General features: G+C 42.7%; 1 protein-coding gene across 1 annotated transcript in view; it reads left to right on the top strand.

The window, feature by feature from the left end:
* The window catches only part of fto (FTO alpha-ketoglutarate dependent dioxygenase), a 115,498-nt gene that overhangs the window by 37,942 nt on the left and 50,343 nt on the right, over positions 1 to 27,213 (top strand). The window contains exon 8 of the mRNA XM_051379407.1: positions 13,976 to 14,100. Within this exon, the coding sequence (XP_051235367.1) occupies positions 13,976 to 14,100 (125 nt within the window). The remainder of the gene's footprint in view (positions 1 to 13,975; positions 14,101 to 27,213) is intronic.

The raw sequence follows: 27,213 nt of genomic DNA, 5'->3' as shown, positions 1-27,213 counted from the left end.
GGAAAAAGGACATCAACTTAAAGGTTTTACACTCCCCTGTGATTCAGGGTGCTAAAGTCCATTTAGACCTGCCTCGCTCGCAGCTTTCTGTTCCCTCAGGACTCTGCTATCATGGCTATCATACAATAGTGACATTTCCTTAAACTAGCAACAATGAATAGCTTTCCGTCTGACTGACAATAGACAGAGAATCTTGGCTTTATGCAGAATATTTTAAATACCGGTGTGGTATTTTTTATCTCTCCTCTTTTCACTGTGGGGGAGAAGCGACAGCGACGAGCCCATGAGCACATCTCCCCTTTTTTCTCCTGTCCTGTGCGTGTGTGTTTGTGCGAGTGTGTGTATGTGTGTGCCATTGATGTTAATGTATGCACTTGGCATGACTTTAATTGATTTAGCAGCTCTGCTTGCACAGTACAGCTTTTTCCCTAATTTGTCACTTTCCTGACTTCTGTGGCTGCTCATCTCACAACTTCAAAAGCCACCGTGGATGCAAAGAGATTTCAATGCACTCCGTTTCCCTCCCCCCCCCACCCCTCTCTCTCTATGTTCTTTATTTCTCTTGTTCTCTCCCTCTCTCGCTCCCGCTATCTCGCCATATCTCTGTCTCTTTCTCACACTTTCTCCCTCATTTGACAGCGGAGCGAGCCTTGTAGATGGAAATCTTTTCAACACATATCAAGGAAATTAATCTACTTTCATAATAAATGGGATCCACTCAGTTGAATACATTTGTATACTTCAAGATGTACAAAACAGGAAGTGGTATCCGGGCCACGTCTTCCTCTACTCCATTCACCCAGCCTGTCACTCCCTGTTTTCCCGATGGTTTGGTCACACACACATATATACACTCTCTCTTTTTTCTCTCATTGTGTGACAAAATTTACCTCCTCTGATTTGTAATAGAGGCTGACTTTTGCCTGTTTGCGTGCGCGTGTGTATGTGCAGGGATGCGCCTAGTGACCATTTCATCTTCTCCCCTCACTTTAATAACTGTCTTCGGAAACAATCTGGGCCGCTGAGGAGGGTTGCACTGCAATCATACGCAGCCTGGCCCGGTCGCCATCGATAGCTGATTAGGTTATTGACCTAGCGTGTGCAGGGTGGGTGCGGAGGAGTGGCCGGGGAGGACAGGGATGGGGGGGGGTTGTGAACTGTAGGGAGAGTGTAGTGACAGATACAGAGAGGGGGGAGGAGGTTAAAGAAAAAAAAAATAGAGAGGGGTTGTGTGTGTGTGTGTGTGTGTGTGTGTGTGTGTGTGTGTGTGTGTGTGTGTGTTGGGGAGGAGGGGGTGGGGGGGGTCAATGTAAATGTTATTGCTGTGTGAGCTCATTTGATCAAAGTCCTGGAAAGGTTAAGCGAATCCAATCTGGTTTTGTATGGCAGAGTGGAGACACAGGCGCTAGGGAAGAAACCCCCAGGACGGAGAATGGATTATCATATTGGCGCTGGAGTAGCAGGGGCCTCCGACGGACAGTTTACCCTGCCCGTAATGCGTTTAGACAGCAATTGGCCTTAATAACCTTTATTGACTTCAGCGGGTCAGTGCCAAGAATCTAATTATCAAAGTGTATCAATTTCATTGGAGTTTAGAGTTGCACCGCTCACAATAATTATTTTAAGGTCGGGCTGGGGCAATTAATCCCCTCTCCACTTATTTGATGGCTTTGTAAAACATTATAAATGTTATGGTTTCTGTTGTGCATTTCACCGTAAATAATTTCAGGGAGCAATTTTTTGTAATGTATTATTTGGAGAGCTTGCCGTGCTGGTCCAGCTGAGGGAAAAAGGCAGCATATTTTGAAAAGCTAGAGGCCACAGCTGAATCATGTTGCAGATGTTTACCAGCAGTCATTTTTCTCTCTTTCGTTCTCTGTTTTACTTGCACATTCGGGTTTTATACCCACTTTATATGCACACATGGAACCCAGATTAATTATAAGTGTGAACTAAGCAGTAAACTGTTTAAAGACCATTTATATTGCTCATTATGAAGCTATTTATTATCTCTTACATTAAATCACACTGTGTTTATGCATCATATTGTTTTGCATTTTAAGCTCTATACTGTGCAAATGGGCTTATTCTTTTATTATATTCCAATTCTTTGTGGTTCTTAAATACAGTATGTGTATGTCTGTGTGAGTGCGTGTGGGTTTGTTTGTATGTGTCTATGTGTCTTTGTGTGTGTGTGTGTGTGTGTGTGTGTGTGTGTGTGTGTGTGTGTGTGTGTGTGTGTGTGTGTGTGTGTGTGTGTGTGGGTGTGTGTGTAGTGTCCACAATGTGAATTTAAGAAGTCAATGTGCAGCTGCACAGTAGTTTATCCTTCATTGACAGTCAATACGTGGTGTTACCTGGATAGTAGCAGCTGTTTTTCCTTATCGCACAACATAGACTAGAGGCCTAATCCACACGTTCATTATTGCACGGCCTTGTTTACCCGCGGCTCTATATTAGCTTGCTTGCCTTGCCCTATTTAGACGGAGCTGTATAAAAAAGAAATTACTCAAAGATTATTGTTATTATTCATTTAAAGAGGAAATATATGGCTGATAATACATTTTACATCACGCAGAAGCTCGTGTTTGGAAATATAAAATGAAAAGAAGCAGGAAGAGACAGAGAGAGAGAGAGCGAGAGAAGGGAGAAAATGTAGCGGTGCAAAGGTATTTGCAATTCTCTTTGAAGTCCCTATTCAACAGGGTAAGCTGAATTTTCGGCAGTGCCTGATAGTGTTCTGCGTAAATGCTTAAACCCCTTTAGAGAATTTTCATGGGCAGATACGCGGTGGCTTGAAGGGAGCGTTTATGTTACCTGGAGTCAATGCAGCCCGCAGCTTTGTACCTAAAGATGTACACTAGTAGTGAATGGAATCCCACAGAGGTTTGTCTATGACAGAATCTCACAGCAACATCGCTGTAAGCCGAAGCGAGGGGGGAAAAAAGAGCTATGATCAGATTTAACCCTGTCATTTCTCAGCTGCCATCTCACATATGCATTTATATACATGAGGACAAACATGGAAGGACAAAAACACTGAGACGGACACACTTATTTGCATGTCTGGTGTCCATTTAGGAAAGTTTAATGGAAACTTAGTGATAAGAGATCTTATGCTAGTACTGTTTTCAGTCAACACATGTAAGTGAGTTTTTGAAATTTAAATTTTTACATCTCATTTCATGGATTTATTTTGAAGCTATGTTGTATTACTACAATATTCAGTTATTATCTGATACATAGTAGAATAAAAGTTGCCTATTCACACACACAATCATCATTTTTTTAAATGTTCAGTGCGTTTAGTGTCTGTCAGTAAAGAGTGCCTAACACCAGCTCATCTTTTCCTTGTGGGGTACTTTCTCATTTAAAATGATTAAAACAATTCCTCATGTATGTGTGTAATTATTTCTCAATAACAGGGTGTAGTTGAGTTACCTGAAAGCTAAGGTGTTGAGATATGTGACGTTTTGATTCCAACAATAGACTCTGACCTGAGCAAACTTGTTTTGGAGCTGTGAATGAATGGATTTGGAATGTATTAGAGGAGCATCATCGTTGACTTTATGTCATGACGTGGAAACAACAAATGAATCAGTGCCATTGTTTTAAGTCACTGCCATTTATGAAAGAAAATGAGCTCATCGAGAAAGCACTCTTGTCTTTGTACTTGTGACTGTCAGCTACAGTATGGACACCTCTTCTTTACAATGACGAGGGTGGGGAATATTTATTGACAGCAGTTTGGATAACTTATTTTGTTTGTCTGTGAATTGTGATGTTGACAGTGTTTTTACTGTATCAGCAGGCTTTGAAGGCGGCTTGTCTCGTCTTCTTAGAAAACAAATGAGCACTTTACAGAGACTGATCTGCTTTATCCGCTTAGCAGCTTCCTCAATCCCTGCATTTATTTATTTACTTACTTATTTACTTACTTATTCCTTTACTTACCTCTGTCTGGATTTGGTTTGATTTCTTTCCACACCCCCTCCTTACCCATTGTCACCCCCTCCTCTTCCTCTCCCTTTCCTCATCCTTGGCCTCGATCAGCAAGATAAGCCTTCAGAGGAGGGGAGATAACATCCATTAAAGTGGTAAAGAGGAATTATGGGGCAGCCCAGATTAATCACTGCTCAGCTTAATCGCATTCAGTGCGGACGGCGGGGTTGGCTGCAGGGCCCCGCTTTTTCCTGTGTCATACCAACAGAGAGAGAGAGAGAGATGCAAGGAGGGAGTGAGTGTGTGCGTGTTTGTGTGTGCGTTGAAAAGTGCCTAGATGGGGGAGAAAGTATAAAAAGATGAAAGAGATTTCAGAGCATCTCATAGTGAAGCCCGCCCCTCTTATAGCTGACTAGAGACATCACCACTAACCAGCGCTTGATATATAATTATTCCACTACTTTGATCCAGGTGTAATTGTTTACTCTCGCAGGCAGTCGTGTCAAAGTGGTGGAGTAAAATAAATTATCACAGACACAAGAAAACACATTGATTTGTCACTAAATGCAAAGAAAATACATAAAATCACGTTCAATTTACGTAATTTTAGTACAATATCAATCTTATTGCACATTGAATACATGGCCGCGGCTTGTCTATCACTCAATATTTCTCATGTTCAGAAATAGCAATACACACATTGAGATGTGGTGCTGAGCTCTCTAAGCCAGAGGGAATAAAAATAGAGGCCTCATGCTCATATGTGCACAGACTTTTATTACAGTGATTTGAATCTGAATCTGGCTCCTCATCAGGTGCTGTAGTTGACATCCATATTATTGTTTACCTGCATGTCAACTCAAATTAATTTCGAATTTATTTGTGCAGCCCCGTATCACAGTCACAGTCTCAGGTGGCTTCGAATCGCCCACACATAGTGAAACATAAAATTAAAGCCAATTAATGAACATGAAAACAGCCCATCCCGCCTATAGATCCTTAAAGTGAACAATAAACCCCAAAAACTTAATTATGGTCAGAAATAGAACAAAAAGGTTCTAACAGAGAGAATGAAGGCAGCCATTTGCTGGTATTGAGGTCAAAAGGTGATATATACTGTACACAAAATAAACAAAATAAACAAAAAGGTCAAAATCCTCACAGTTAGGTATCACTCACCAAATGACACGTTTAGTCTTTTCGTCTCTGAGGAAGCCTTAGGTATAAGATAAGGTATAAAAACGATTATGTGAGAATGTGAAATTTGATCCTTAATCAGCTTTTTGTTTGATTGTTGCAACTAGCACAGCAAAATACTAACCACTTAATACCTTTGTGCCTCGCTAATTCTTCAAAATCACTGGAGCAGCTATCGTGTTGAGGTTTTTAAGTACATAAAGCCTGCTTTGAAAACAATGAGTGGAGATAATGGGGTGATCCTGATGGGAAGGCAGTGTAAAATTGTCTTATTTGCTTGAAGAAACGCGAAGAAAAGGACGAAATGTGGGAGAAGATTGTTGATGATGATTATATCATTTTTTGGGGGGGAGGTGGAGGAGGTTTAGGGAGGTGGAACAGGAGGGATGGTGTGGCATTTTTAGAGGTGAAAGGAATAGAGAGATAACAGTAAAGATTTAAGTTGGAATCAGAGCGTGTGAGAGAAAATAAACCAGAAAGAAATGAAAAGCTGATGCTGTAAACAAGCGGATGTGAGTACAGTCAAGTGGAAGTACAAGTCCTGGGAGCATTCTGGGAAGTTCCATGCCTTGCTTCTTCTTTTTTGTGCACCTTTGAAAGGAGGCATGTACAGTATGAAGAGGACAACCCAGCACAGATCAAACTTAAGATGTGTGTTTTCTGGGAAAGTAGGTTCTCTCCCATGTAAAGCCTGAATGGAAAATCAAATTTTTTTTTTACAACCAGGGGTCTGTTATAGTTTTGATGAAAGTAATTTTTTTACTCACCTTGGACAAGAAACATTAGCGTTCTGACAGATCTGACAGAACTTTAATTTCCTCCTTTTTTTTCACTGGACTCTGATAACTCACATGCGTACTGTGTGTACTGTTGTAAACCAGGCCTACCAGTGTTTCCGCATCCTTACATCTGATCAATAATAATAGTTGGTGACAAAAGATATTTTCATAACCAAAAGGAAAAAACTAATGAGCTTGATGAAGATGACCCAGGCAGTCAAGAAAAGAAGAAATCCCACCATGATATATCATTTTTGATCATCAATTTGATTGGAAAGTACACACATAGAAACAAATAGAAACATTTTCAAGTCACATACATGCGTGTACAGGTCACAGGGAACAGCAGAGTGCAGTAGCAGATGGGGGCGACAGGAGCAGCTATAACTTAAGATTTCACAAATATCGAGCTTTTCAGGCTGTGCCACACTTGGGAAGCTGAGAGCGGCCATCCTTCCAGGTAGTGAATCGCTTCACCCTCCTATCCTTCCCGTGCAGATAGAGCGATCTGATGGGTGGTGTTAAATGGGTGAGATGTAGGACAATGTAATTAACGCTAGTCCTTTAGTGGGCCCCGCCTCGCTCCACTGGGAGCGCCCGATATAGCGCTCATTAATTCCTATTTGTGTGTAATGAGAGGGTCATGTTAGATGTAATAAATGGTTCTTTTATTTGGGCGAGAGCTGCAGGGCGGCATCCTTTCCTGGCTAACAGTCTCATAAACACCTTTTAGCCGCTCTCATCAGCCTCCCTAGGTGGGGAGCAATCACACATACACACACACACACACACACACATAGCCCAATAGTGGGGGACAAAGTATACTGTGTAAATGTGTGGAAAATCAGGTGTGTTTAGAAACACTTGAGTAATTCTAACATCATCTTTCTGTTCATTATTACCATATAGCCAGATAGCCAGCAGATACTAGTAGCAATAGTAACCTTAATCAGTAATAACACCATATTAGCATATGTTAAAGGTTTGTTTTGAAATGAATTAATACATTCAAAGGGCTACTTCAGTGTTTGTACAAGTTTTTTTTCTCATCTACTATATAGTGAATGTATAAGTTAATGGTAATATACATCTTAGATTTTGAAAATATATTTTCCTTTCTTCTGTATACTTTTCTTTCTTTTTGGTTCCTTTCAGTTAAGTCAACTGAAATAGGTAATCAATCTTGATTTTGTGGTATGTTAACGCATTTAAAAGTACAGATTGATTGAAAAATCCCCAAGAGTAGCCTGCTGAACAGCATTACAATTTTGTTGGAAGATTAAACCCAGAATACAAACGATAAGCAAACATAAATGTCATGAAAAGACGATTGAACCGTTTGATGTCAAGATACAATGTAATATAGATTTTGGATTCATTGCAATAATTAAGTACATGATGTAACTCAATCTAAAGTGCACTGTATCCACTTTTAATTCCCTTTAATTAATTAGATTATATCAATATGCTCCACAGTGGTTCTTTGTAGACCATACCGTTTTTGTAGTATTAAATGTAGAAACTGCAAGAGTGACTGATTTTTGTGCCAGATTGAAGTAGACAGCATCTTATAGAGTATGTGAGTCCATAATCCGGTTATATGCTACCTGCTTCATGGTGTGCACTGTTGTCTATTACTGTATAGCCGCATAGTGTGGAGAGAATGGTTTAAGGCAACAAGGCTGCCAGTCCAATCACAACTGAGCTACAGGGATGCAGCAGATTAAACACACTGCTGTTTTTTGTCACATAATGTGTAGTGCTTTGAATGATCAATAGCAGTACTTATAGGAATTACCCCAAAGTAAGGAGATTTAAATTAGGGAAATAATTGAGCTGTCATAATTGAAATCTGAAATAATATCACGAACAAAATAAATTGATGTAAATGTTAAGATGTTGGCTCATCTAAATGGCTTTCCCTCTACTGCAACTCCCTTTTCATCCATAAAATCCAGCTTTGTCTATGGCAGATCTTGCACAGACCTTATGGCCCTTAAATAAAGTAAACAGTATTTTTAGGGTAGGGAACCTGTAATTCTGGAGATCCTAATCGTTTCTTCTTTAGACATAGTCATAGACATATTTCTTTTTCACTGAACCTCGATAGGTAATTCACATTTGATGTCAGACTAGACATATAAGAGGGCCTGTTTAGTTTCGCAACAGCAGCCCCAGATTTTTGAGCCAGACGCAAAAAATTGAGGAATCACTGCACTTCAGACTACTTGTAGTCAATCAAAACTTTGTTAGCAGCACATTTCAGCCCCTGCAGGCATATTCCCCCTCTAAATCAAAATTCCTCTCTGCGAGCGTGTCTAGATGGATGGAAACCCTTTTTATTGGTTTAGCATTTTTGAAGACCTGAAGTATGGTGCAGTGTGTGTTACACTGTAACTCTGGGGCTTAGAAAGGCTGGCTTTGGCCCCAGTCAGCAAAAAGCTTTTTACTGGCAGGAGAGTGAGGTGCTGATCACAATCTGCTATCTAGCTAGAATCTAGACTCAGCTTTCATATACTGAAAGAGAGTAAGGGGGTTTTAACAGAGCAGAAGGTGCTTGAGTGTCACGCTCATCGCAAACATCTCTGTCCAGCTCTGTCTTCATTGTCCTGAATTAGTCAAAGCACCTCTCAAAGCTTTCTTGTGATGGATGGATGAGGCATTCTCTTGCCAGACCAGTAAGGAGTTTGCACAAGTGTGTGTGTGTGTGTGTGTGTGTGTGTGTGTGTGTGTGTGTGTGTGTGTGTGTGTGTGTGTGTGTGTGTGTGTGTGTGTGTGTGTGTGTGTGTGTGTGTTGGTCCTCTGTCCCAGCCTGCTGGTGAGCTCATTCAGACTAAGAACTATGTGGTTTAGCCATTAAGGCCAACTGGATGCACACTCCTTATCATGAGACGGAGACAAAAGCCTCGCAAGAAACAGGTCGGTGATTTTTTATGTGATATTTGTGGGCCCATTGGAGTACAACCCAACAACAGATTTGCCTTTTCTTCTCACTACCAAAAGGGGAGCACCACAAAAGCCTGTGAGTTCTGCTTCATTTGACCCTGTGGAAAGCATATGTCCCACCATCCCGCTTGTATTCTGCCCTGAAGATGGAGTGCCGTTGGAGCCATAGAAAGCATCCCTGCCCACTTGAGGGTCTTACAAAGCCTTCAAACAAAATCACTTGTCAGGGGTCTTCCCTTTTTGGTGCCTTTATCCCCCCTACCCTCCACCCCCAAACCAATTGTCACTTCAAACATGTTACTCTGATGTTTCAGACACATTTTTCTAATGTTTTACACTCCATATAATCTGCTGTGTGTAGCAAAGCCCATTTTACTGGCTGACATAATTGATGGTGCCCACGACCCTGCAAGGGTCAATCTGGCAGAAAGGCCTTGGTTTCTGTCACCACGGAGACTGCGAGAACACACCCACACACACAAATAAAAATAAAATTAGAAAATCTCTGTGTCCTTCTTAGAAGTATCTTGCTTTATCGTAGAAACAGATAGGCTTTGAATACGATCTTTTTTAGAAATTCTAAAAGCTGAGTATACTTTATAGAAGAAACTATATAATATGCCTTTTAACATTTCTCTATTATTAAAATGATTTATTTCAAGTAACTGCAAAGAGGTGTTGCGACAAACCCCTAAAGTCAATACTCATACTCAAAGTTGCATAGATAATTCAAAAGACACACGCACACACAAATAAAAGACATTTTCATAGAACTTGCTTCTCTCATTTTCTTTACTGTTTCCTCTTTGATAATATTAAAAGTTGCTGTGCATCAAAGTCTGTGCGAAAATCCTCACCAGCTATGTTGATACTCTTCACTCTTCCCCCTACACACACACACACACACACACACACACACACACACACACATATTATCAACCAATCTTACGTAATGGAAACTGAACAAATTTAATTTCAGATATGCCTCAATTTTGAACCACCTGTAATCATGTGACAGCAGGCAGACGGCAGGAAAAAAACTCAGACACACACATACACACACACACACACTTTTTATGACTTAAAGTGTGATGTCACTAGAAAAGTGAATGTGGTCTGGGCTTATTTCTTCCTGGGCTAATATAATTTTTCCACCGGTGGAGAGTCCCCCCCAAGAGCAAAGTAACTCGGCGGTGGCATGCAGCAAACACACACAGATCCCTTGTCCAGACTGGAACTGGCCCTGGCAGGATCACAGCTCCCCAGTTGTTTATATCAGTGAGCAGAAGCTATCCATTACCCCGAGCAAGGTGCCTGATGCCTTTTTCCACCAGCGGTCAAAGTGATATTGGTTTCTTGTATTAGAGAGGAGAGGGAGATGGAGGCATCTATGTCTGTCCAACTCCCACTCCCAAGTCCTGTGAAATCAGATGTCAGAGCAGCTGAGTTTAAACTGTGGCAAAAGTCAATGGAGTGTCTGAAGATCTGGAGAAAAGAGTTAAACCTTAAAGCTTGACATACCTTGCTAATGGTACCCAGTTGTTGTTTTGGGCACGTTAGGGAGGAATAAGAGGCAGAACTGACCACAGGGGTGTTAGAAAGGTATACATCTTTCATTTTTACAAATCTCAGGCTATTGCTATCGTTTGAAACTGTGGATCTCTGTCCTGGATATTAAAGTATTGCCCAAAATCATTCACCTGGTATTATTCTTAGGTGTAAATCTGATCTACTGCAGAGTGAAGTCCATTTGGGTATGTTCCAGACGCTATGTAGGTCCTCAAAATCAGTCACACAATTGGTCCATGGCCAGAAGGTTGTCAGTGTCCTCTCCAATTGAAATGTGGATTTTCCCCCAAAATACCTCAATGGAGTTAATATAATTTTTAATATAGAACATTTTGTGGAGGTTTTAAGTGCTTGCACGCCATCACTACGAGTTAAAGCCAGCCCAGTTGTGGCTCAACGGTCACAAACGGCGGGATGGATTACTAGTTAGGGCCATGCCTGCCTCCATATGGGTACACAGATGTGTTGGCACACAGAGAGACAGAAGAGTCTACTGGCCTGCTGCTGAGCCTGTTACACGTGCTAGTGGCAGGGAGACAGGCGTGGAGGTTGGCAGTCTGACAGACAGAGGTTCACTTAGGAGTGGAGGCAGCATGGTGGCAAATTAACACTAGTCACCAGTCAAAACCCGGGCTATGTTTGGTGTTAGTGGTGCATTTGTTTACCACCTACCTTTTTAGTTAATCGCCCATCATTTGGACTATTCTAGTCTAAAAATCACCCATGTCTATTAAAAAGGGAGAGAAATTTGGGGATTTGTAGTTTTTGTGGCCTGCAGACAGAAAAGGTTTCCTATATAAGAGAGTGCCAGTGAGCTTAATAGTGCTCTGGGTCCCCTGAAAGTCCTGGTCTAAAGTCAGCTAAAGCATTTCATAGGGTGTTAACAGTTTCTCAGACACTCTGGTGGTCAGCTAGTAGCTCTGTTTTATGGAGTGTAAACCTTCAGTTCTGCATGGATCTTTTTTTAACCATCCTCCCTTTGAGCACTTCTTAGGCATTACGTGACCTATGACAGCTATTCTGTGAAGTTTTAAGGGATGTACACTGTATTGGACTGTGTGCAGCATCAAACAATCTTCCCGTTCTATTATTCTGTGTTGAATGAGTGACATGTTGCTATGTGATGGAATAGACAGATGCTTGTTGGTGTTAAGATACAGTCCTGGCTCGAGGTGTTAGTGAGCCGCCCCAGGCTGCCCTCCAGCCAGCCTTCGCTTGGAACGCTATCATCACTCCTGCTCTCCAGCAACCAAAATATCACCTCAGCCTGGCTGTGTGTTTGTTTACCTACCCTGCTTCTGCACAGGGCCGGAAATGTTTATACCAATCTTTAGTTAAATAGACAGGGTTGAGTTTGGGGTCTGGGGACCAGGGATGGAGATTCCCAGGTTCTCCTTGTCCTCTTGTTCACCTCAGGATGTGGCCTGGGTCAGGGGGACATCTGTGGTCAGCATCAGGCTGAGAGAGGTGGAGGCTGAGGATAGCTACTGTCATCAAATGGTAAACAGAAGGAAAAGAGGGGGCTGATTAGTTTTAACACAGGCCTAGAGATAAAGGGCTGTGGTCTTGCTGTGGCTGACTGAGGCCGGGCTGGACCAGTAAACAACCAGTGGGGTATCTGAATGGCCTGGGGATCAGCCTGTGGCTAAACCTGAAGGCCTCTCTCAGCACCAGGTCTTCTGAACACAAGATCTTACGCACACAAACTCTGGCATGCAAACACACATGCGCACATTTTCATAGGTAGGAGGCTTGGTAGCACACATTCACATCATTAGCGGCACACCTATACTCACAAAAATTAGCCGAGAACAAACACAAAAAGAGGCTTTCGTATACACACCCGCCAAATGTACACACACTCTCCCAAAGCAGAAGTTGTCATCGCTGTGCTTAATGTGTTTAATGGAAAAGATGAGCATACGCCAACGGGTTGGCAGGCGTTAGCGTCTGTTTTGGTAACATTGATGCGTGTTGCATGTTGTTGCATGCATTGGCCACATATTTACAGGCTGTAATTCAGAGCAAAGTGTTGATGTGCAAACATGATTTTGTCTAAATGTTTCCTTTTCTGATACACATTCTGTGCCCAGGCCAGGCCATGTGAAGAGCTGAAAGCGAGCTCAGAAGCACGTCAGAGCAGGTTTCAGATCAGCTACGAATCACGTGCTCTTCAGCAACGATGAAACCGTACACGGCCAGCATGGCAATATGATGTCAACTACCTGAGATGGTGATACAGTCTGAATGCACTTTCTGCCACTTTCTTAGCCTGACACTCATTCCAGGAGGACAGGGTTTGATCCAAACGGAATGGTACAGTTTCCATAGGGAGTGCAGCCAGCCCCGCTTTCTCCTGGTCACTGTAATCTTTGGTGTCTTCTCCGAGTCAGGTGTAATCAGTCACACATGGCCACATGTTTTGACACCTGTCCTGTGTGGTGTGGAGGAAGTAAGCACATTACTCTGTCTACAAATCGCACTCCTTTCCTTTGGAAATACACACAGAGACAATAAAACCCATCTTTACATGAAGTAAGACAGACAGGTGGATTGTCAGAAAGGGATTAAAAAAGAAGGAGAGGAGAAGAAATGAAGGTTCCCTTACATTGTGGGTTTTTTAAGGGTTGGATGACTGGGGAGGCGAGTGACTGTTAATGGGAAGAAATGAACGTGCTTTACTGGTGGATGTGACAGGAAGAGACTGTTCTTAACAAGACGTCAGAGTCAGTCAGAGTTACAGATCCATCACTTCTCAGAGGCTGGGAGAAGGAGGGGGTGAGACATTTAAGGATATTCAGAGAGTGAGAGAGTCTGTGAAGGGTAGAGAAGAAGAGGGAGAAAGAGGGATTTGAGTGTGGCTGACAGCGCTGCATTTAATTTGGGCTGCCAGATCCTTTTTCATTTGACTCCCTCTCAACCAGCTTAGAGGCTGCGGAGGACTTGGAGGCGAAGGTTTGCCAGGATGTCTCAGATTAACACTGATGTGCCACGTCACACTTTAAGCCGGCCTGTAATTCATGTTCAACAGGGGGATACTCACACATTACACTGTGCTGTGCAGGACGTGATTAATTGACTCACACTCTAATATTGGGTGTAATTTGCCCATCCTCTGATGTGAAACTGACTTTATACTAGACTTACTGTATGTCGCCGTCCCAGGGATGTTATAATGGAGTCTTGGCTCAGAGCTGTGTAATTTCTAAACTGAGGATGGAAGCTCGAGGATGGGGGGAATTGCTTCAGGTAGTCTTTCCACTCAGTTCCACACAGTTTAATATTCAGGGGGAGATTTAATAGGGTCAAGTTTTGATATGTCTTACTCAAGGATGTAGTGGGTTTTAAACCAAATATAATTTTAGCCACTCTTTTAAGAAGTTTTCTTTTGTATCGGAAATGGAATTTACTTTAAATAAAGATGCTGAGTTTTTCTTGAATGACATATTTTTCCACTGGTCCAGGTCATACTGTCATTTACACATCTTTTCATTTAGTTTTACTTGATGCACCTATTTTCTGCTTCTGCTTTTCTCTTTCAGACTATGCTCTTCCTGGCTAGAGTGGAGGAGGAGGGCCAAGCAGGGGAGGGAAGGAGGGAGATGGCAGAAACCCTGCTGTCTGCCTTGACAGACAGACACCAGCAAAGGCAGACATGGAGAGACAGGTAACACAATGTACCACGACTTTGTTCCTTCCATTGGTCCTCGAAAAATAAATCCTTAGCTCAGATGTGTGAGACAGGTAAAGTAAGACCCTCTATGAAGCATGAGCACTGACTCATATTATAACACTGACTTATATGTTCTCATATTGAAAATGGGAACACCATCACACACAGATAAAAAGTTTCAGTTTAAATGCCCCGTTTTCCTAACAAAGATACAAGAGGTATTCATACAGTTTGCAGTGGGCTGCTAATAAAATTGTAGTTGTATGAGCACCATGACAAATCAACAACTGAGGCAAATATTAAGTGAAACCTCATTAAGGGAAATGGGACACAACAGAGAGGTAGGAGTTACAGCCAAGCGTGTTAGCTCATTTTGCTCAGCAGGATCAGAGCTATTGATATGCTGAATGATAGCGAGTAACACCAAATGTTTTTAAGTGCAAGCCTCACGTAAATTGTGGGGACTCGTTGGGTTAATAATTGTGATCACATTATCAAGCAAAATAATCATGAATCGTCACTTTAGTCCTACTTTGATTCAGTGTGCATTGACAGTGATTCCCTCTAAAGAGCTGATGTGAATTCCATAGATATGCAGTGGTGTAGTTGGTGTTTGTTTGTGGTCCTTGGGCCTGGCAGCTATCACAGCTATCACAACGACACGTGTGTCTTGGATAAGCCCAGTCACTTCCTTCCTTCCAGATAAGGGCAGGGAGCACAAGGATTAGAACACTGGCCATTCATTCAGATAAAGAAAGGCCTCACACACACACACACACACACACACACACACAAAAACATGGTGTTATTTTAGCTGTTCCTTCTCTCTATCACTCTCCCCCTCAGCACTACCAAGGACACACACAAACGCTGGCATGCATGTATATGCTAGATCAGCATTCACATATGTTTTACTGCATATTATCTCTATCAACAGGTTTGACCTCAGTGTCACACACACACACACACACACACACATACACACACATACACATGTTGGACCAGACATGATCCAGAGCCTAGAGAAACCAAAAGTGCCAGGGGTAGTATCCACTGACAAATCCCTGAAAGTAACAGCTTTTCTTTTGAAAGATATATGTAAACTTCCAGCACAACTTGTGTTGTTTCCCTCATCTTTCCATGCTCCCCCTCTGTTTTGAGTCCCCCCCCCCCCAGTTGACCCTTAGCTATGCCCCATCCAGATGAGCCTTGTAAACAGGCTGTTTCCACACACCTTGATTTGCTGTGTCAACGGCCACCGCCTCACAACTCTGATGTAGGGCCTGCTCTGATAGTGCATTCCAGCTTCAGGTGCTGAAAGCTAGAAACCATCTCACCACACCCACCCCCAAACTAACATCAGCACTGTCTCCCACCACCGTGGTTCCCCCACCACCCACAATGCAATGTTACCACCTTCTAACCCTAGACTTAGCTCAGGCCACCCTAAGATCCTGACAACCAGTATCACAGACCAGGACAGGAAATGCTCGGTCCTTGTCGGCGGGGCAGATAGACGTTTACTCTATCAGCAGTGAAAGACTGATTAGATTAGTTTTGGAGGAGGGCGAGCGTCTCACACAATATGTTTGAACTCCAGCTGCTCCTGATACCTCCTCTTCCCTTTACACACATTAAATGTCTATCCCTAACCCCCACCGCCCCCACTTACAAAAAAGCCAGGGGTCATCCTGTCAAGTGGCTGTCAGCAGATCTCATTTACACAAAACTAAACACATGGCTATGTGCAATGTTAAGTGAGACGAACTGGTACTGATTAGAGATTCGCAGCTGATGAGAGTTAAGCCGTGCTTGTTCTTTGTGGAGGAAGAAAAAGTTTGTATTCTTTATGCATACTACTAAGAGACAAAGGGAAGTATATTACAGACACAATGAGATAATTTAGTTCACTTCAGTCGGATGTATTCAAACCTCCATTTGTTTCCATAAAAGCACTCACCAAAAGAGGATTTTTGAAATTCATTTGCTGATTCATTTTGCTGCTTTTTTTTTTATTGGGCATCCTAATTAGGTTTTCACACAATATGCAACAGGCAGGCTTTTATCATAATACTGCCTTTTGTTTTCATGGTTTCCATTCAGCACATAATGTTTGCAAAAGGATTGAAAAAAGGGGGAAAAGCATGATTGATGACTCTTGCTAGAGGCACATAAACATAAACAACCAGCACTGATTGATTAAGTTTCTCGCTGACTTTTGTTTCTTAAACACCAGTTAAAGCAGCAGTGGAACGTGGGCCTGCTAGCTGCCATTTTCTGCCTCCGGGGCATTTTTAGTGCTAGCAAGAAGGAAAGAAAGAGAAATTGGACTTGGTGACCAGTGGTTCTTCACAAGTGACTTATAGGCACTCAGAGTGAGTGATGCCCCTCCTCGCCTCGCTAGCAGGAGCAGTCCATTCATTCACTCTGAGCCAACAAAGTTATGAGAGCTTTTTTATTCTTATGAGCTTTTCTGGTAACTGGGTTTTCCAGATGCACATGGTGAATTCTTTGATAGATGCTGCCCTCCGTGTCCCTTTGGTAAATGCCCCGTGAGTGCCCTGAAAATAGATGGATTATTATGTGGGTGGGTGACTGTATCGTAGCAGAGCAGTTGTGTATGCCACACAGGAAGGGCAGATTGAAGAGCAAGGCACAACCTCCAGGGAACAGGTCTATTAGGATAGGAAATGGCACATCCCAGTTGCACCAGAACTATAGAGATGGTACTAGAATTATTAGGTTTTGAAAATGCATAGATCTTGTTTCATGTCTATGCAAATACAGGTAAAGAAGGAGTACATGCACACAAAATCGAACAGTGTTCTGTAGTTTTGTTTTCAAAAGTGCTATATTTGAATTTACTTACAGTATTTACTTGGTGTGATGCTATTTCGATTCTATATGATTACAGTGTGGTTAGCGTTGAACCCCCTGGATGGGGTGACCTCATGGTGACCTTCCAGCACCTAGAGGTCACTGCTCTGACCATCAGAAAAAAAAAAAAAAAAAGCTTTGTCACAGCCGGCGAGCAAACACTGAAGGGAACAGCTGCGAGTTTTGTACTGACCATGCAAACTGCTGTAGGCTTTGTAAGGTCATTATATGATAATGAAAATCATTACAGAATTACATGGGGGTTTAGGACATGAGAGCAGCGGGGAGGGGAGGGGAGGGCCACATTGGGTTTGATAAATGGACTGTGAAGGTGCCCATCTGGCCCTCTCTATGGCTTTTTCTTCCTGCTCTTTTATCCACTCTCGTCCTTTACTACCCCTCTTTCATTCCCCTCCTCTGTTCTCCAGTGGGCCAGTGTAAAAGCAAGCAGGCCTGTAGTGAAAGATTAACAGAGTGCAAACCCAACTCACCTCTGTGGAGGAGAAAAGAAGAGGAGAGACAGGCGGAGGTGTTTGTGACCCAAAGCAGGGTTTGTGAATGACTTGGCAAACCCCGTCCTCCCATCTCTCAGTGCGGGCCGGTAGGAGAGTAAGCAGCCAATGACCTTTGGCATCGGAAACAGTTGGACAGTTCAGGATGTGTGAATTGCTGTAGTTTGGAGACACTTGTATGTTCATTGTTTAATGGGCTTGGGTGGTAACACATAGCTAGGTTTAGAATAGTCCTTTTCGTTTGTGTCACAGACAGTTAGTTACTAAAAAGAGTTCAACTTCAGCAGTTTTACACCATTTTGGGTTTATACTAAGTGACAAGGGAGAGCCAGCTAATTCTGCAGCAGTGGCAGCCGGGGTTGGAAATGCATCATATTCACCTGTACTACTGAAACATTGTATGTTATATTGTACTGCACAAATAAATATATGTAAGGGCTTTTTCTCTCTCTTTGCAAGTTAGTGTTTTTAAATAATACATAATACATACATCTCTCTTTCCATGAGAGAAAATCTAGTTCCTTTTTTTTCCATGTAGATTAAACATTTGTTTTTATTTTGGATTATTTTTTGAACTGACAATTTCCATCTAAAATGGCAACCATTAAAATGTATAATTCATTAAAGTCAAAAGTCCCTTTATTATCTAATTCCATTCCAGTCACCCTTTGAAAAGACATAGTTGACCCACACCGTATAGGTTGGGGTGTCACTATAATAGCTGTACACTCTGAATCTATGGCGTAGTACATCTGTTGCCTGTGTTTATTACTTTTCTCTAACTTGTTGAGAGTTAGTGAGGTCTTTATCCCAAGACAAAGGCAACATCAGCTGACATAGCAAGCAGAGCTAAAGGCCAGAGAAGGAGGTCCACGTGTCCACAGCTGCACTCATCACTCAGCTGTCCAGATTGACCCATGACCCCGTAGGGTCGTCTCCCAGCATCCATCGGCTTTGTTTCCTGCCATTGTCGCCCTCTCTTGTCCTCACCTGGACAGGGCGCTGCTACACAAAAAGCCCAGTCTGTCATCAAAAACAAGGGTCACTGGGGGCCAGCAAGGGCCAGAGAGCCGTGGCTGTGCCCAGCCGGGGATGACCCCTCTAGTGATGTCAGCTACCAGTTGCACCCCTGTGGAGATGCATAGAGATAGAGAAAAAGGAGGAGAGAGACCTTCGTTGGCTGGCACTTAATTCCAGGAGTGCTGACATTTTCTTTGTGCTATCCCTGACAAACCCCGCCCTGATTCCTGCACTAGGGTGGGGCAGGGAGTTAGGAGACAATGAAGGTCCCCTGTCCCAGATGGGATTGGAAAGATTGTCAGTGTCGTATCCACAATAAAGATGGGCAGACCACAGCCTTGTCTAATTTGGTCAATGACCTCCTTAAAGCCAAAGAAATGGAGGCGCCATACTGCAGGGTTTCCTATCATGCCATAGACAGCTCACTCTCTTTATACACCCAAGGATTGGTGTAGCACAGGTTCCCATAGATTCCTAGCAAAGCTTTTCTGAAATTTTCAATTGTAGGCAATATGTCATTCCATTATTTTCTTAGCTATTATGTAGATGGGTTATGGAAACTGGAGGTCCAGTTAAGAGAATGTGGCAATAAGCTGTTAATAAGCAGGTTTAAGCAAGGTTTGGTGGTGTTAGGGGCTGGCATCACAAACCAAAGTACTGGTTGGCGGCCGGGAGGTCTGGGCAGGCTGTCAACCAGGCCTGTGTGATGTAAGTTGCAACCCGAGGTGACAGGTTAATCAGATCGCCCAGACAGCAGCCCCACATTTGCCTTTACATCACCCCTACAACAGCGGTGCTGTTTTGCAAGCAGTACAGACAGGGCTAGCTCAGTCTGTTTTCCTTGGCATGAGTTGCCAGCCAAAAGTTTTGCTGGCTGCGCCATTGTTTCTCTTTACCTCAGGGGTTTTCTCACTGCAGTGGTGGGCACACACCTGTGTGTGGTGGATGGAACTCTCATACCACAACGATGTTATCTATCTGTGTTGTCTGCGTGTCTTTTTCTTTGTACCACCTACTTTTGCCGTCATTGCTGTGTTTACTTGGTTCAGGGCACTGGAGGAGAAAACAAATAAGTACATGTCATCTGTCTCTTTCATCGCCGGCCAGCCTGTAATTAGCGCAAGCGCAGTGGTTAGCCTAAGACGCTGTCGTCTAATTTGTCTGTCTTTATCTAAAACATGTCTGTGTGGTCCCTTAGACCAGTTACATGCGTGCAGCGAGATCGCCTGTGGCTTGGGTGTTTGTGAGGTGTGTGTTTGTGTGTGCTTGACTGTAAATTATGAATTCTTCTCTCGTGCACCCGCCCCTGTTTAGCAATCAGTCAGTTATGCATGACATGTCCTGACCTCAGCAGAACCTCACAGCTGCTGTTGCCGTAGCAATCGCCCTCCCATCCTAGTTAGCTCCCAGGCTGGAAAGTACTTCAGTGAATGTCTTATTCTTGCAGGAATGTACTTTGAACAAGATGACTGATGATGCTATTTCTTTACCTTCTACTTACTGTACAAACAAGTTCTACCCGTGTAAATATGCACTTACCGCTATCTTGCCTGGTTCTCAAACAAGTCAGTAATTAACTGTTGAGGTACATGCTTTCTCTCGTTTCGTGGTTAGGTGTGGGAATGGAAGGTTTGCAACTGGCAGGAATCAGAATCACACTTTCTCTTTGTTAAATTCCTCTGCTTATCCTTGACTGAGGCACAAATGCATTAAATTGCTTACAGGTTTTAATGGAAACAGTCGTTTCATAATTATGCATTTCACAGTAAGATCTTGGCAACGCAGTGGGGCACAGAAAGGGAGTAAAAACTGTCATTAAAAGTCCCACAGACATTTAAACACACTTGTTGCAGAGACAGTTGCCTATTAAATGCTGCTTTTTTTAATATGGAAACAAGATTTGTGTTTGGAAAAGACAATGTGGTAAGGAGAGGGCGGGGGCTATGGGTTTGGGCCTGTTTTACTGGTAGTAACAAAAACCAGGACATTCTTTCTGGTCAAATCCAACATCCCAGAGAGCTGATAGAGCATGATTAGGTGAGGATGTGTGGCACACAAACAGCAAGAGTGTAGCATTTTGTGTCTATCTCATCTGAATCCTGTTTGTTCTTGGTTGGATAGCAGTTCTTAAAACATTTGACCAATATAGGATTCCTTTGCTGAAATATTTTACATGTGAAAAAGAGTTTGTGTGTGGTTAAGTGAGCTAATGAGCACAACTAGACCCATGGCAGAAAATGATGTCAGTTATTAAGTCTAGACCTAAGTAAACATACAGACAATCTGCATATTAAATGCTTGTAAAGTTTCACATTGTGTTTAGAGGTTAAACCTTTCTGCGCTGGGTTTGGGTCGTTGCTATCTGTTGTCTATATCACAGAAATAACTGAAGGAATGTGTATATATGTATATGTATATATATCTATATATATGTGTGTGTGTTTAAACACATGTTTATTCATGAATGCACGTACGCTCCATCCTTTCCCTTTCTCTCCACCCCATCTACCACAACCACCCCACCTGCACACACACCCCTCCCACTCAATATACACACATCTTTCTTCCCTCCTCTGTTAATTATAACCTACACCGCTGGAACACTTCATTTCATATCAAGCATATTGTCTCTTCAAGGCTGGCAGGCAGGTCATAAATTATCCTGAAGGTGAGGATGGAAGTTGGAGGAGATAGTTATGAAAATTTCATCTGTCTGCCGTAGCGGCCGCAGCTGCTCCTGTCACCAGCCGTGTGCTGGAGGAATTATACCGGGTCAGCTTTTGTGTGTGTGGGTGTGTTCTTCACTTTGTGCATATGTGTAGGTACACATTAGCACATGTGAACAGTTACAGTGTGCACGTTTATACAGCACTCACGCATGGAAGTCTTTGTGTATTTCCCCGTTTGTCCCCTGTGTGTGTTCCTATGTGTGTGTCGCTAGGCCAATGTGTACAGCAGGTTGGCCAGGTAAGACCTGCCTGTCAGTGTGTGGAACATCTCTGGCGTCCCTGTCACCCCAGGGCCCCCAGCTCTGCCCTGAAGCAGGGAGACTGGGAGGGGGGACAAGCTCGCAGGGCGGTCCCCAAGCTGTCTCTGTTCATTACCGCTACAGAGATGGGACGTGGCCGGCAGGTGGCCAGACCTTTAGTCCGTACCTACTGTGATCATCTGCTGCGCCACTCTGTGTATGTGTGTCTCTGTGGGTGGGTCGGTGTGCAAGTGTGTTTGAGAATAAAAAAGAGTCAGAGCAATCCCATAACTTATGTATTCGAGCAGGGAAGTGCATATTTTATGTTTGACCTATGAATGTGTGTTTGTGTCTCTGACAGATTATTGCATTGAAGCAATGTGCCTGTGCATGCACATCTCTTAATGGCTATGCTTACATATTTACAAATGTACCAAAATTCTGCATTTGGAGAAACTGGAGTGCTGCTATGGCACTTTCTTGACAGAGCGCAGAGCAGCCCTTCTCGACAGACAACCACTCCAAGTGGCAATTAGTAAGAAAAGAAAAACACAGTAAACCCCCCCACCCAACACCCCCCACCCCCGTCCTCTCCTACGTCAATCTGCAGTTTCCTGCAAAAATTCTATTAGGGCCAAAGTCCATAGCTGTTAATTACAATTCTAACTAGCTTGCCTCCTGACGAATGGATGGCTTCAGCAGCGATGTAGGATAAAAGGGATATCAGCGATTTCACTTCCCTGTACAAAGGCTGCCTCTGAAATGGGTCATCAATCCCATAGTGATAAATGTCTGGTGGAGTAATGACTCTCTTATCGGTGCCGGATTACTGCAGATATTTGTAATTAGTGTAGCCACACAAGTCCCCGACAGATGTTTTTGAGGCGGCACAATATTGAAGCCTTGTTTAAGTGCTAAATGGGAACTTTCTGGGAAGAATAGAGATAGTTGGAGCTATTGTATTGCGGCAGACATAGGTGAATCTGGAGAACTGAGCTGCTGTGTCGTCAGTGGGAATGCATGTATGTGTGTACTGCACATACACCTATAGTACACAAAAAAGTATGGGGCCACATATACACTCTTTCTCTCTCACACACACACACACACACACACACACACACACACACACACACACACACACACACACACACACACACTTGAGCTCATGACCTGATAGCTAAATACACAGCCTGAGGTCCATCCTTCAGATATTGAGCTCAGCCGTCACATGACTTGGAGAGCCAAGGGGGCTCCTCTTCTCCTCCTGTTCTTCCTCCTCCTCCTCCTCTTCCACCCCCAGAGGTAGCCACTGCTACGCCAGGGGGAGTGAACGATTCACTTTTAACTTCCATTTCTCCTGTTTTGGGTCGAGATTCACTAGCCGCCCTGAAGTTTTTCCTTCTTCCTCCTCTTCCAGCTCTCATGAAATCACAATGTGATGTATTCAGCCTGAGGTGTAAATCTATTCACAATGCAGTTTGACACTACGAAGCCTTGCTCCCCTCTGCTTTCACAATGCATCTTTACAGATGGACTGCTGACAAGTCTGTACCACTAATACAATTGTCCTGGCTGTATTCGACAGCTACTTTAACCAAAGATGTTTAATATATACTTAAAAAGGGAGACCTGTGCTTGAGTCTAGCTCACCCAGCATAAATAATATATATAATAATATCTATTTATATATGCATATATATATATATATATATATATATATATATATATATATATATATATATATAGGTACTGGTGCCAATGAACCCTTTGTGTCTAGATTTCACATCGGTTGAAGGTGTTATGTTGCCATAATATACACTCACCAACCCACTATCCGACACACCCACAAACATATACACACATACACAGCCTGCCCGCCGCTGACAGACGTGTAAGCAGATGCAGCCAGAACTGGTAATGGCAGGTGATTATAAGTGGCACACGTGCCAAACTAATTAAACCCCTGGGTTGACAGCAGCATTTGGTAGCACTGGCATTCTGGCATGCTGGCATTAGAATAATTGTAGCAGCAGCACATTTCACCTACGAGACTGCAGCTAACAACGTCATTTATTTTACAGCAGGCTGTACCGGATGTTGCTACAGAGGCTTGAGTTAGCTTGCTTTAGGTTTGACATGGTTGGCACCCTCTGGCACAGATGGGACAGCTTTTTTCTGTCTGTTTTAGCCACACTTTATTGGACAATGTTTTGCTTGGGGGTATATTGTTTTTGTTTTACATTACATAGTTTTACAGTGCAAAAATGGTTCCTCAAATTGTTAATTTTGGTAAACTTTAATTCAAACTTTAAATCAAAAGACAATTTCTTTGAATTTGTGGAAATTATACTACAAATAATAATAATATTAATAATTTACAAAGATATGGTACAACAGCAACAACAAACAGACATGGAAACATTTATCTATATACATACAACCAACACCGGAATAATTACCCAAACACATAAAAACATGTATACATTATCTATGATGTAGACAATATAAAATAAAATAACAAAAGCTGTGAAGAAGATACTCTACTCTAAAAGAAAATCTGGAGGAAAGGTGAAAAAGCTGTCAAAAGAAATTGAGCCTAATTCTAAAACACTGTGTTTTAAGAAGGGATTTGAAGGAGGGCACCGAGTCATGCAGCCTGATATCTTCAGGCTGGCTGACCCAGCTCTGCATGTCCCCCAATCAGGACACAGCAGCAGGCAGGCAGGCAGGCAGGCAGGCAGGCAAGCACGCGGGAAAGAGACAAGGACAGGAGGACGAGTCTCTCAGTTTGTTCAGTTCTCAGGTCATCACTTCTCCAGCTGGAGGGCTGGAGCTGTGATCCACCTCATGGAGGTCAGAGCTATGCCAGGAGGCCAAAAACGGCACCAGGAGGCCTACCTTCACACATCCATAAGCACATGTACAACACACACACACACACCCACACACACCTGGACGGTTGAGTAAGAATTCTGACATACCTTCAGTTCTGTGGAAACTAGTCCAGCTGTAACTGGCTTGACTGATTCATGTGATTGCCTTGTGTTAAGCAGCAGGTGTGGTTAGGCCAGGTGCACACAAGGTGACAGGTAAATCAGATACAATATTTCTTTATGTAGGAGTGAGTGCAAGGTATTTTTTACTGCACACGCACAGACTGTGTTCACTCTCGATAGCTACTGTGTTAAGCTGGTTGTAGAAGAAGTGAAAAATCAGCTCTTTGAAGGCACAAGTAAGTGGCCGATGGCAGCTGATAGCTGGGGCTTAGTGGATCCTCATTATGTGCTGTAGCAAGCTGATTAAAACATTAGATTTGTTCCCTGTGTGTGTGTGTGTGAGCATATAGTCAAGTGCCTGTGTGTGTCCTGTGCATGTGCAAGCGTACATGTGTATGCGCAATGCGTGAAGGAGTAGGCCTTCAGGCTGCTGTGGTGCGTTATCTGTTTTTTCAACCTTGTCATACTAATTACAGTCCATATTTACTTACATTCTCTTTTTGTTTTCTGCCCTCGATAGGCATCTGTGAGCGCCGCTGCCTAGGCTGTTCTCATTAACAAACTGATGATGTGTGATAGGTCTATCTAGTGATGATACAGTGAGCTTTTCCAAAAAAAGAGGTCATGATACAAATGTTGTCAGCTTTTTGCAACTACAAAGAATTATGTTCTTGTTATCAGTGACGTTGTGATTGCAATTCTGCCAGCGAGTGTTGGTGGGGAAACATTAACATTAATTTGTATCAGAACCTTATTAAATTGTATAATTGCCCCATGATAAGCTAAGTCACTGGTTCGCAGTTCGCAGACTTGAGATAATTATCAGGGTGAAAAAAGAAGAAAAAAGCTGTTGAGAAAAATCTTGTTTGTTTGTTTTTTTTCTCAAAATTTCTGATAATTTTTCAATAGATTTTCTCTTTGGCCATTTAAAATGATTGAAATTAAACAATCTGAGTATGTGAAGTCACTCTTTGCTCATACTGTTCACAGAAAGTTTCCATTGCTTCTTTTTATATGGGAACAAAAGTCTGAGAACCACTGGCTGAATACTGTGTCTGAGGTTTTGCATTGGCTATCAGTAGCACAAGCAGCTGACAGCTAGATTTGATAGACAGCAAAACTGCAGCAGATGAAACCAATATCCATGTGCCCCTTGAAATATCATGTTTGACAGGCTTACAAGGTAAATAACTCATAGAGAACATATTTCTGCTCTTATATTTTTCGTTCCTCTTGGGTCACTGACTCCACGACCAATTTACCAGGGGTGACCTTTGTCAAGTTACTGATCATGTTCACTGCACGGGTCGCTCACCACATGTCACCCAAGAAAAGATGGATGTCCTGACCACACCCTGACACTGATGTTGGCTTTTTGGAAACACTGTTTCTGATTAACCAAACCCCTTCAGTTAACTAAACTGGTTACAGCCCAATCAGCAACATCATTATGCGAGTCTGTGCGTGTTAGAAAGACATAGACCAACGTACAATAGTTTTTTGTAAATGGTTAAACTGAACAGGAAACTGTGTGAGGATACATGGTGAGGTGAGCAGGGTAAATCACCGACAGCTGAGTTTTATATGGGGGAGGTGGGTGGTAGGGTGTTTGGGGGTGTGAATGGTTTTATGAGCGTGAGTGACTGATTCCCAGAAACAGAGCACAGTGCATCCTGAATGGGTAAATGGCATTTATTCAGCCGGTTAGTCTGGGAAAACATATGGTGCCATTTGGAGGGCCAGACTGGTGCACGCTGTTCTCCTGTAATTAGACTGGCCCAGCAGAGCAGCTACATAACTGCTTCATGATAACCGCCCTACTGTAACCTACAGTGCTGCTGCCACCCAGCCCTGGCTGCAGCACAGGACCAGCACACCGCATTACACATCCTGTTAACACACTGTTCAGCACCAGTGAACACTAGTGACACCACAGCTTTGGCAGCTGCGCATTTGCACCAACGGCCAGATTTACTGTTACGTATCTGACGGCACAAAGTAAAATATGCACTGCACCTTTCATTCTATTTGTGCTTTCAATTTGCATGAAATTTGAGTCTGATTTACCAAAGCAGGAATTATGTGTGCAATCAGTGACTGGGGCAGCCTTCTATAGTTGCATTCTGGGAATGAAGGAAAAATGTGCAGTTCAGCAGTGGGATTTCAGAAAAGAAATCAAATATACTGATGTCTGTTACTAAAATTGTAATAATTGTCTTAATTTATAGAAAGGTTGAAGTAGGGGTCATTAAATGAACTTATAAGAAAATGAAAAAGAATGGATTCACATAAAAACAAGAGAAAATATTGCTTATAAAAAACTTAAGCCGCCGCAATATAAATGTCAAATCATAGCATATCCACAGCACATTAGCAACTCAGTGAATGTCAAGTTCAAGTTTAATGACCACACAGCTGAAACTCCCCATCCACTCTTTTTTTGGTCACATATTGCATTATTTTATGTTATAAAACATTGGTTATTGCACTCCTTTATTATGAGTTCTGTATTTCTAATTGGATACTTTTGTTGCTACCTTAGTACAGCTACCATGTCATTTTTTGGAGGGAGCTCTCATTTTTTGTCTGAAAGATGTTTATACTGTTTTATTAAAATGTCTCCTACAAACACAGACACAACCTCAGTTTATTATACCTGTGCATATTTGAACCTAGGCGTCACAGGGGCTGAGTGGCTCAGTGTAGTTTGCATGTTCTCCTATTGTTTGCA

This window comes from Dicentrarchus labrax, unplaced genomic scaffold (genome assembly GCF_905237075.1).
Source record: "Dicentrarchus labrax unplaced genomic scaffold, dlabrax2021, whole genome shotgun sequence".
NCBI classification, from domain to species: domain Eukaryota; kingdom Metazoa; phylum Chordata; class Actinopteri; family Moronidae; genus Dicentrarchus; species Dicentrarchus labrax.
Note: the sequence above shows the minus strand (reverse complement) of the source record. Positions and strands in the feature narration are given on the sequence as shown.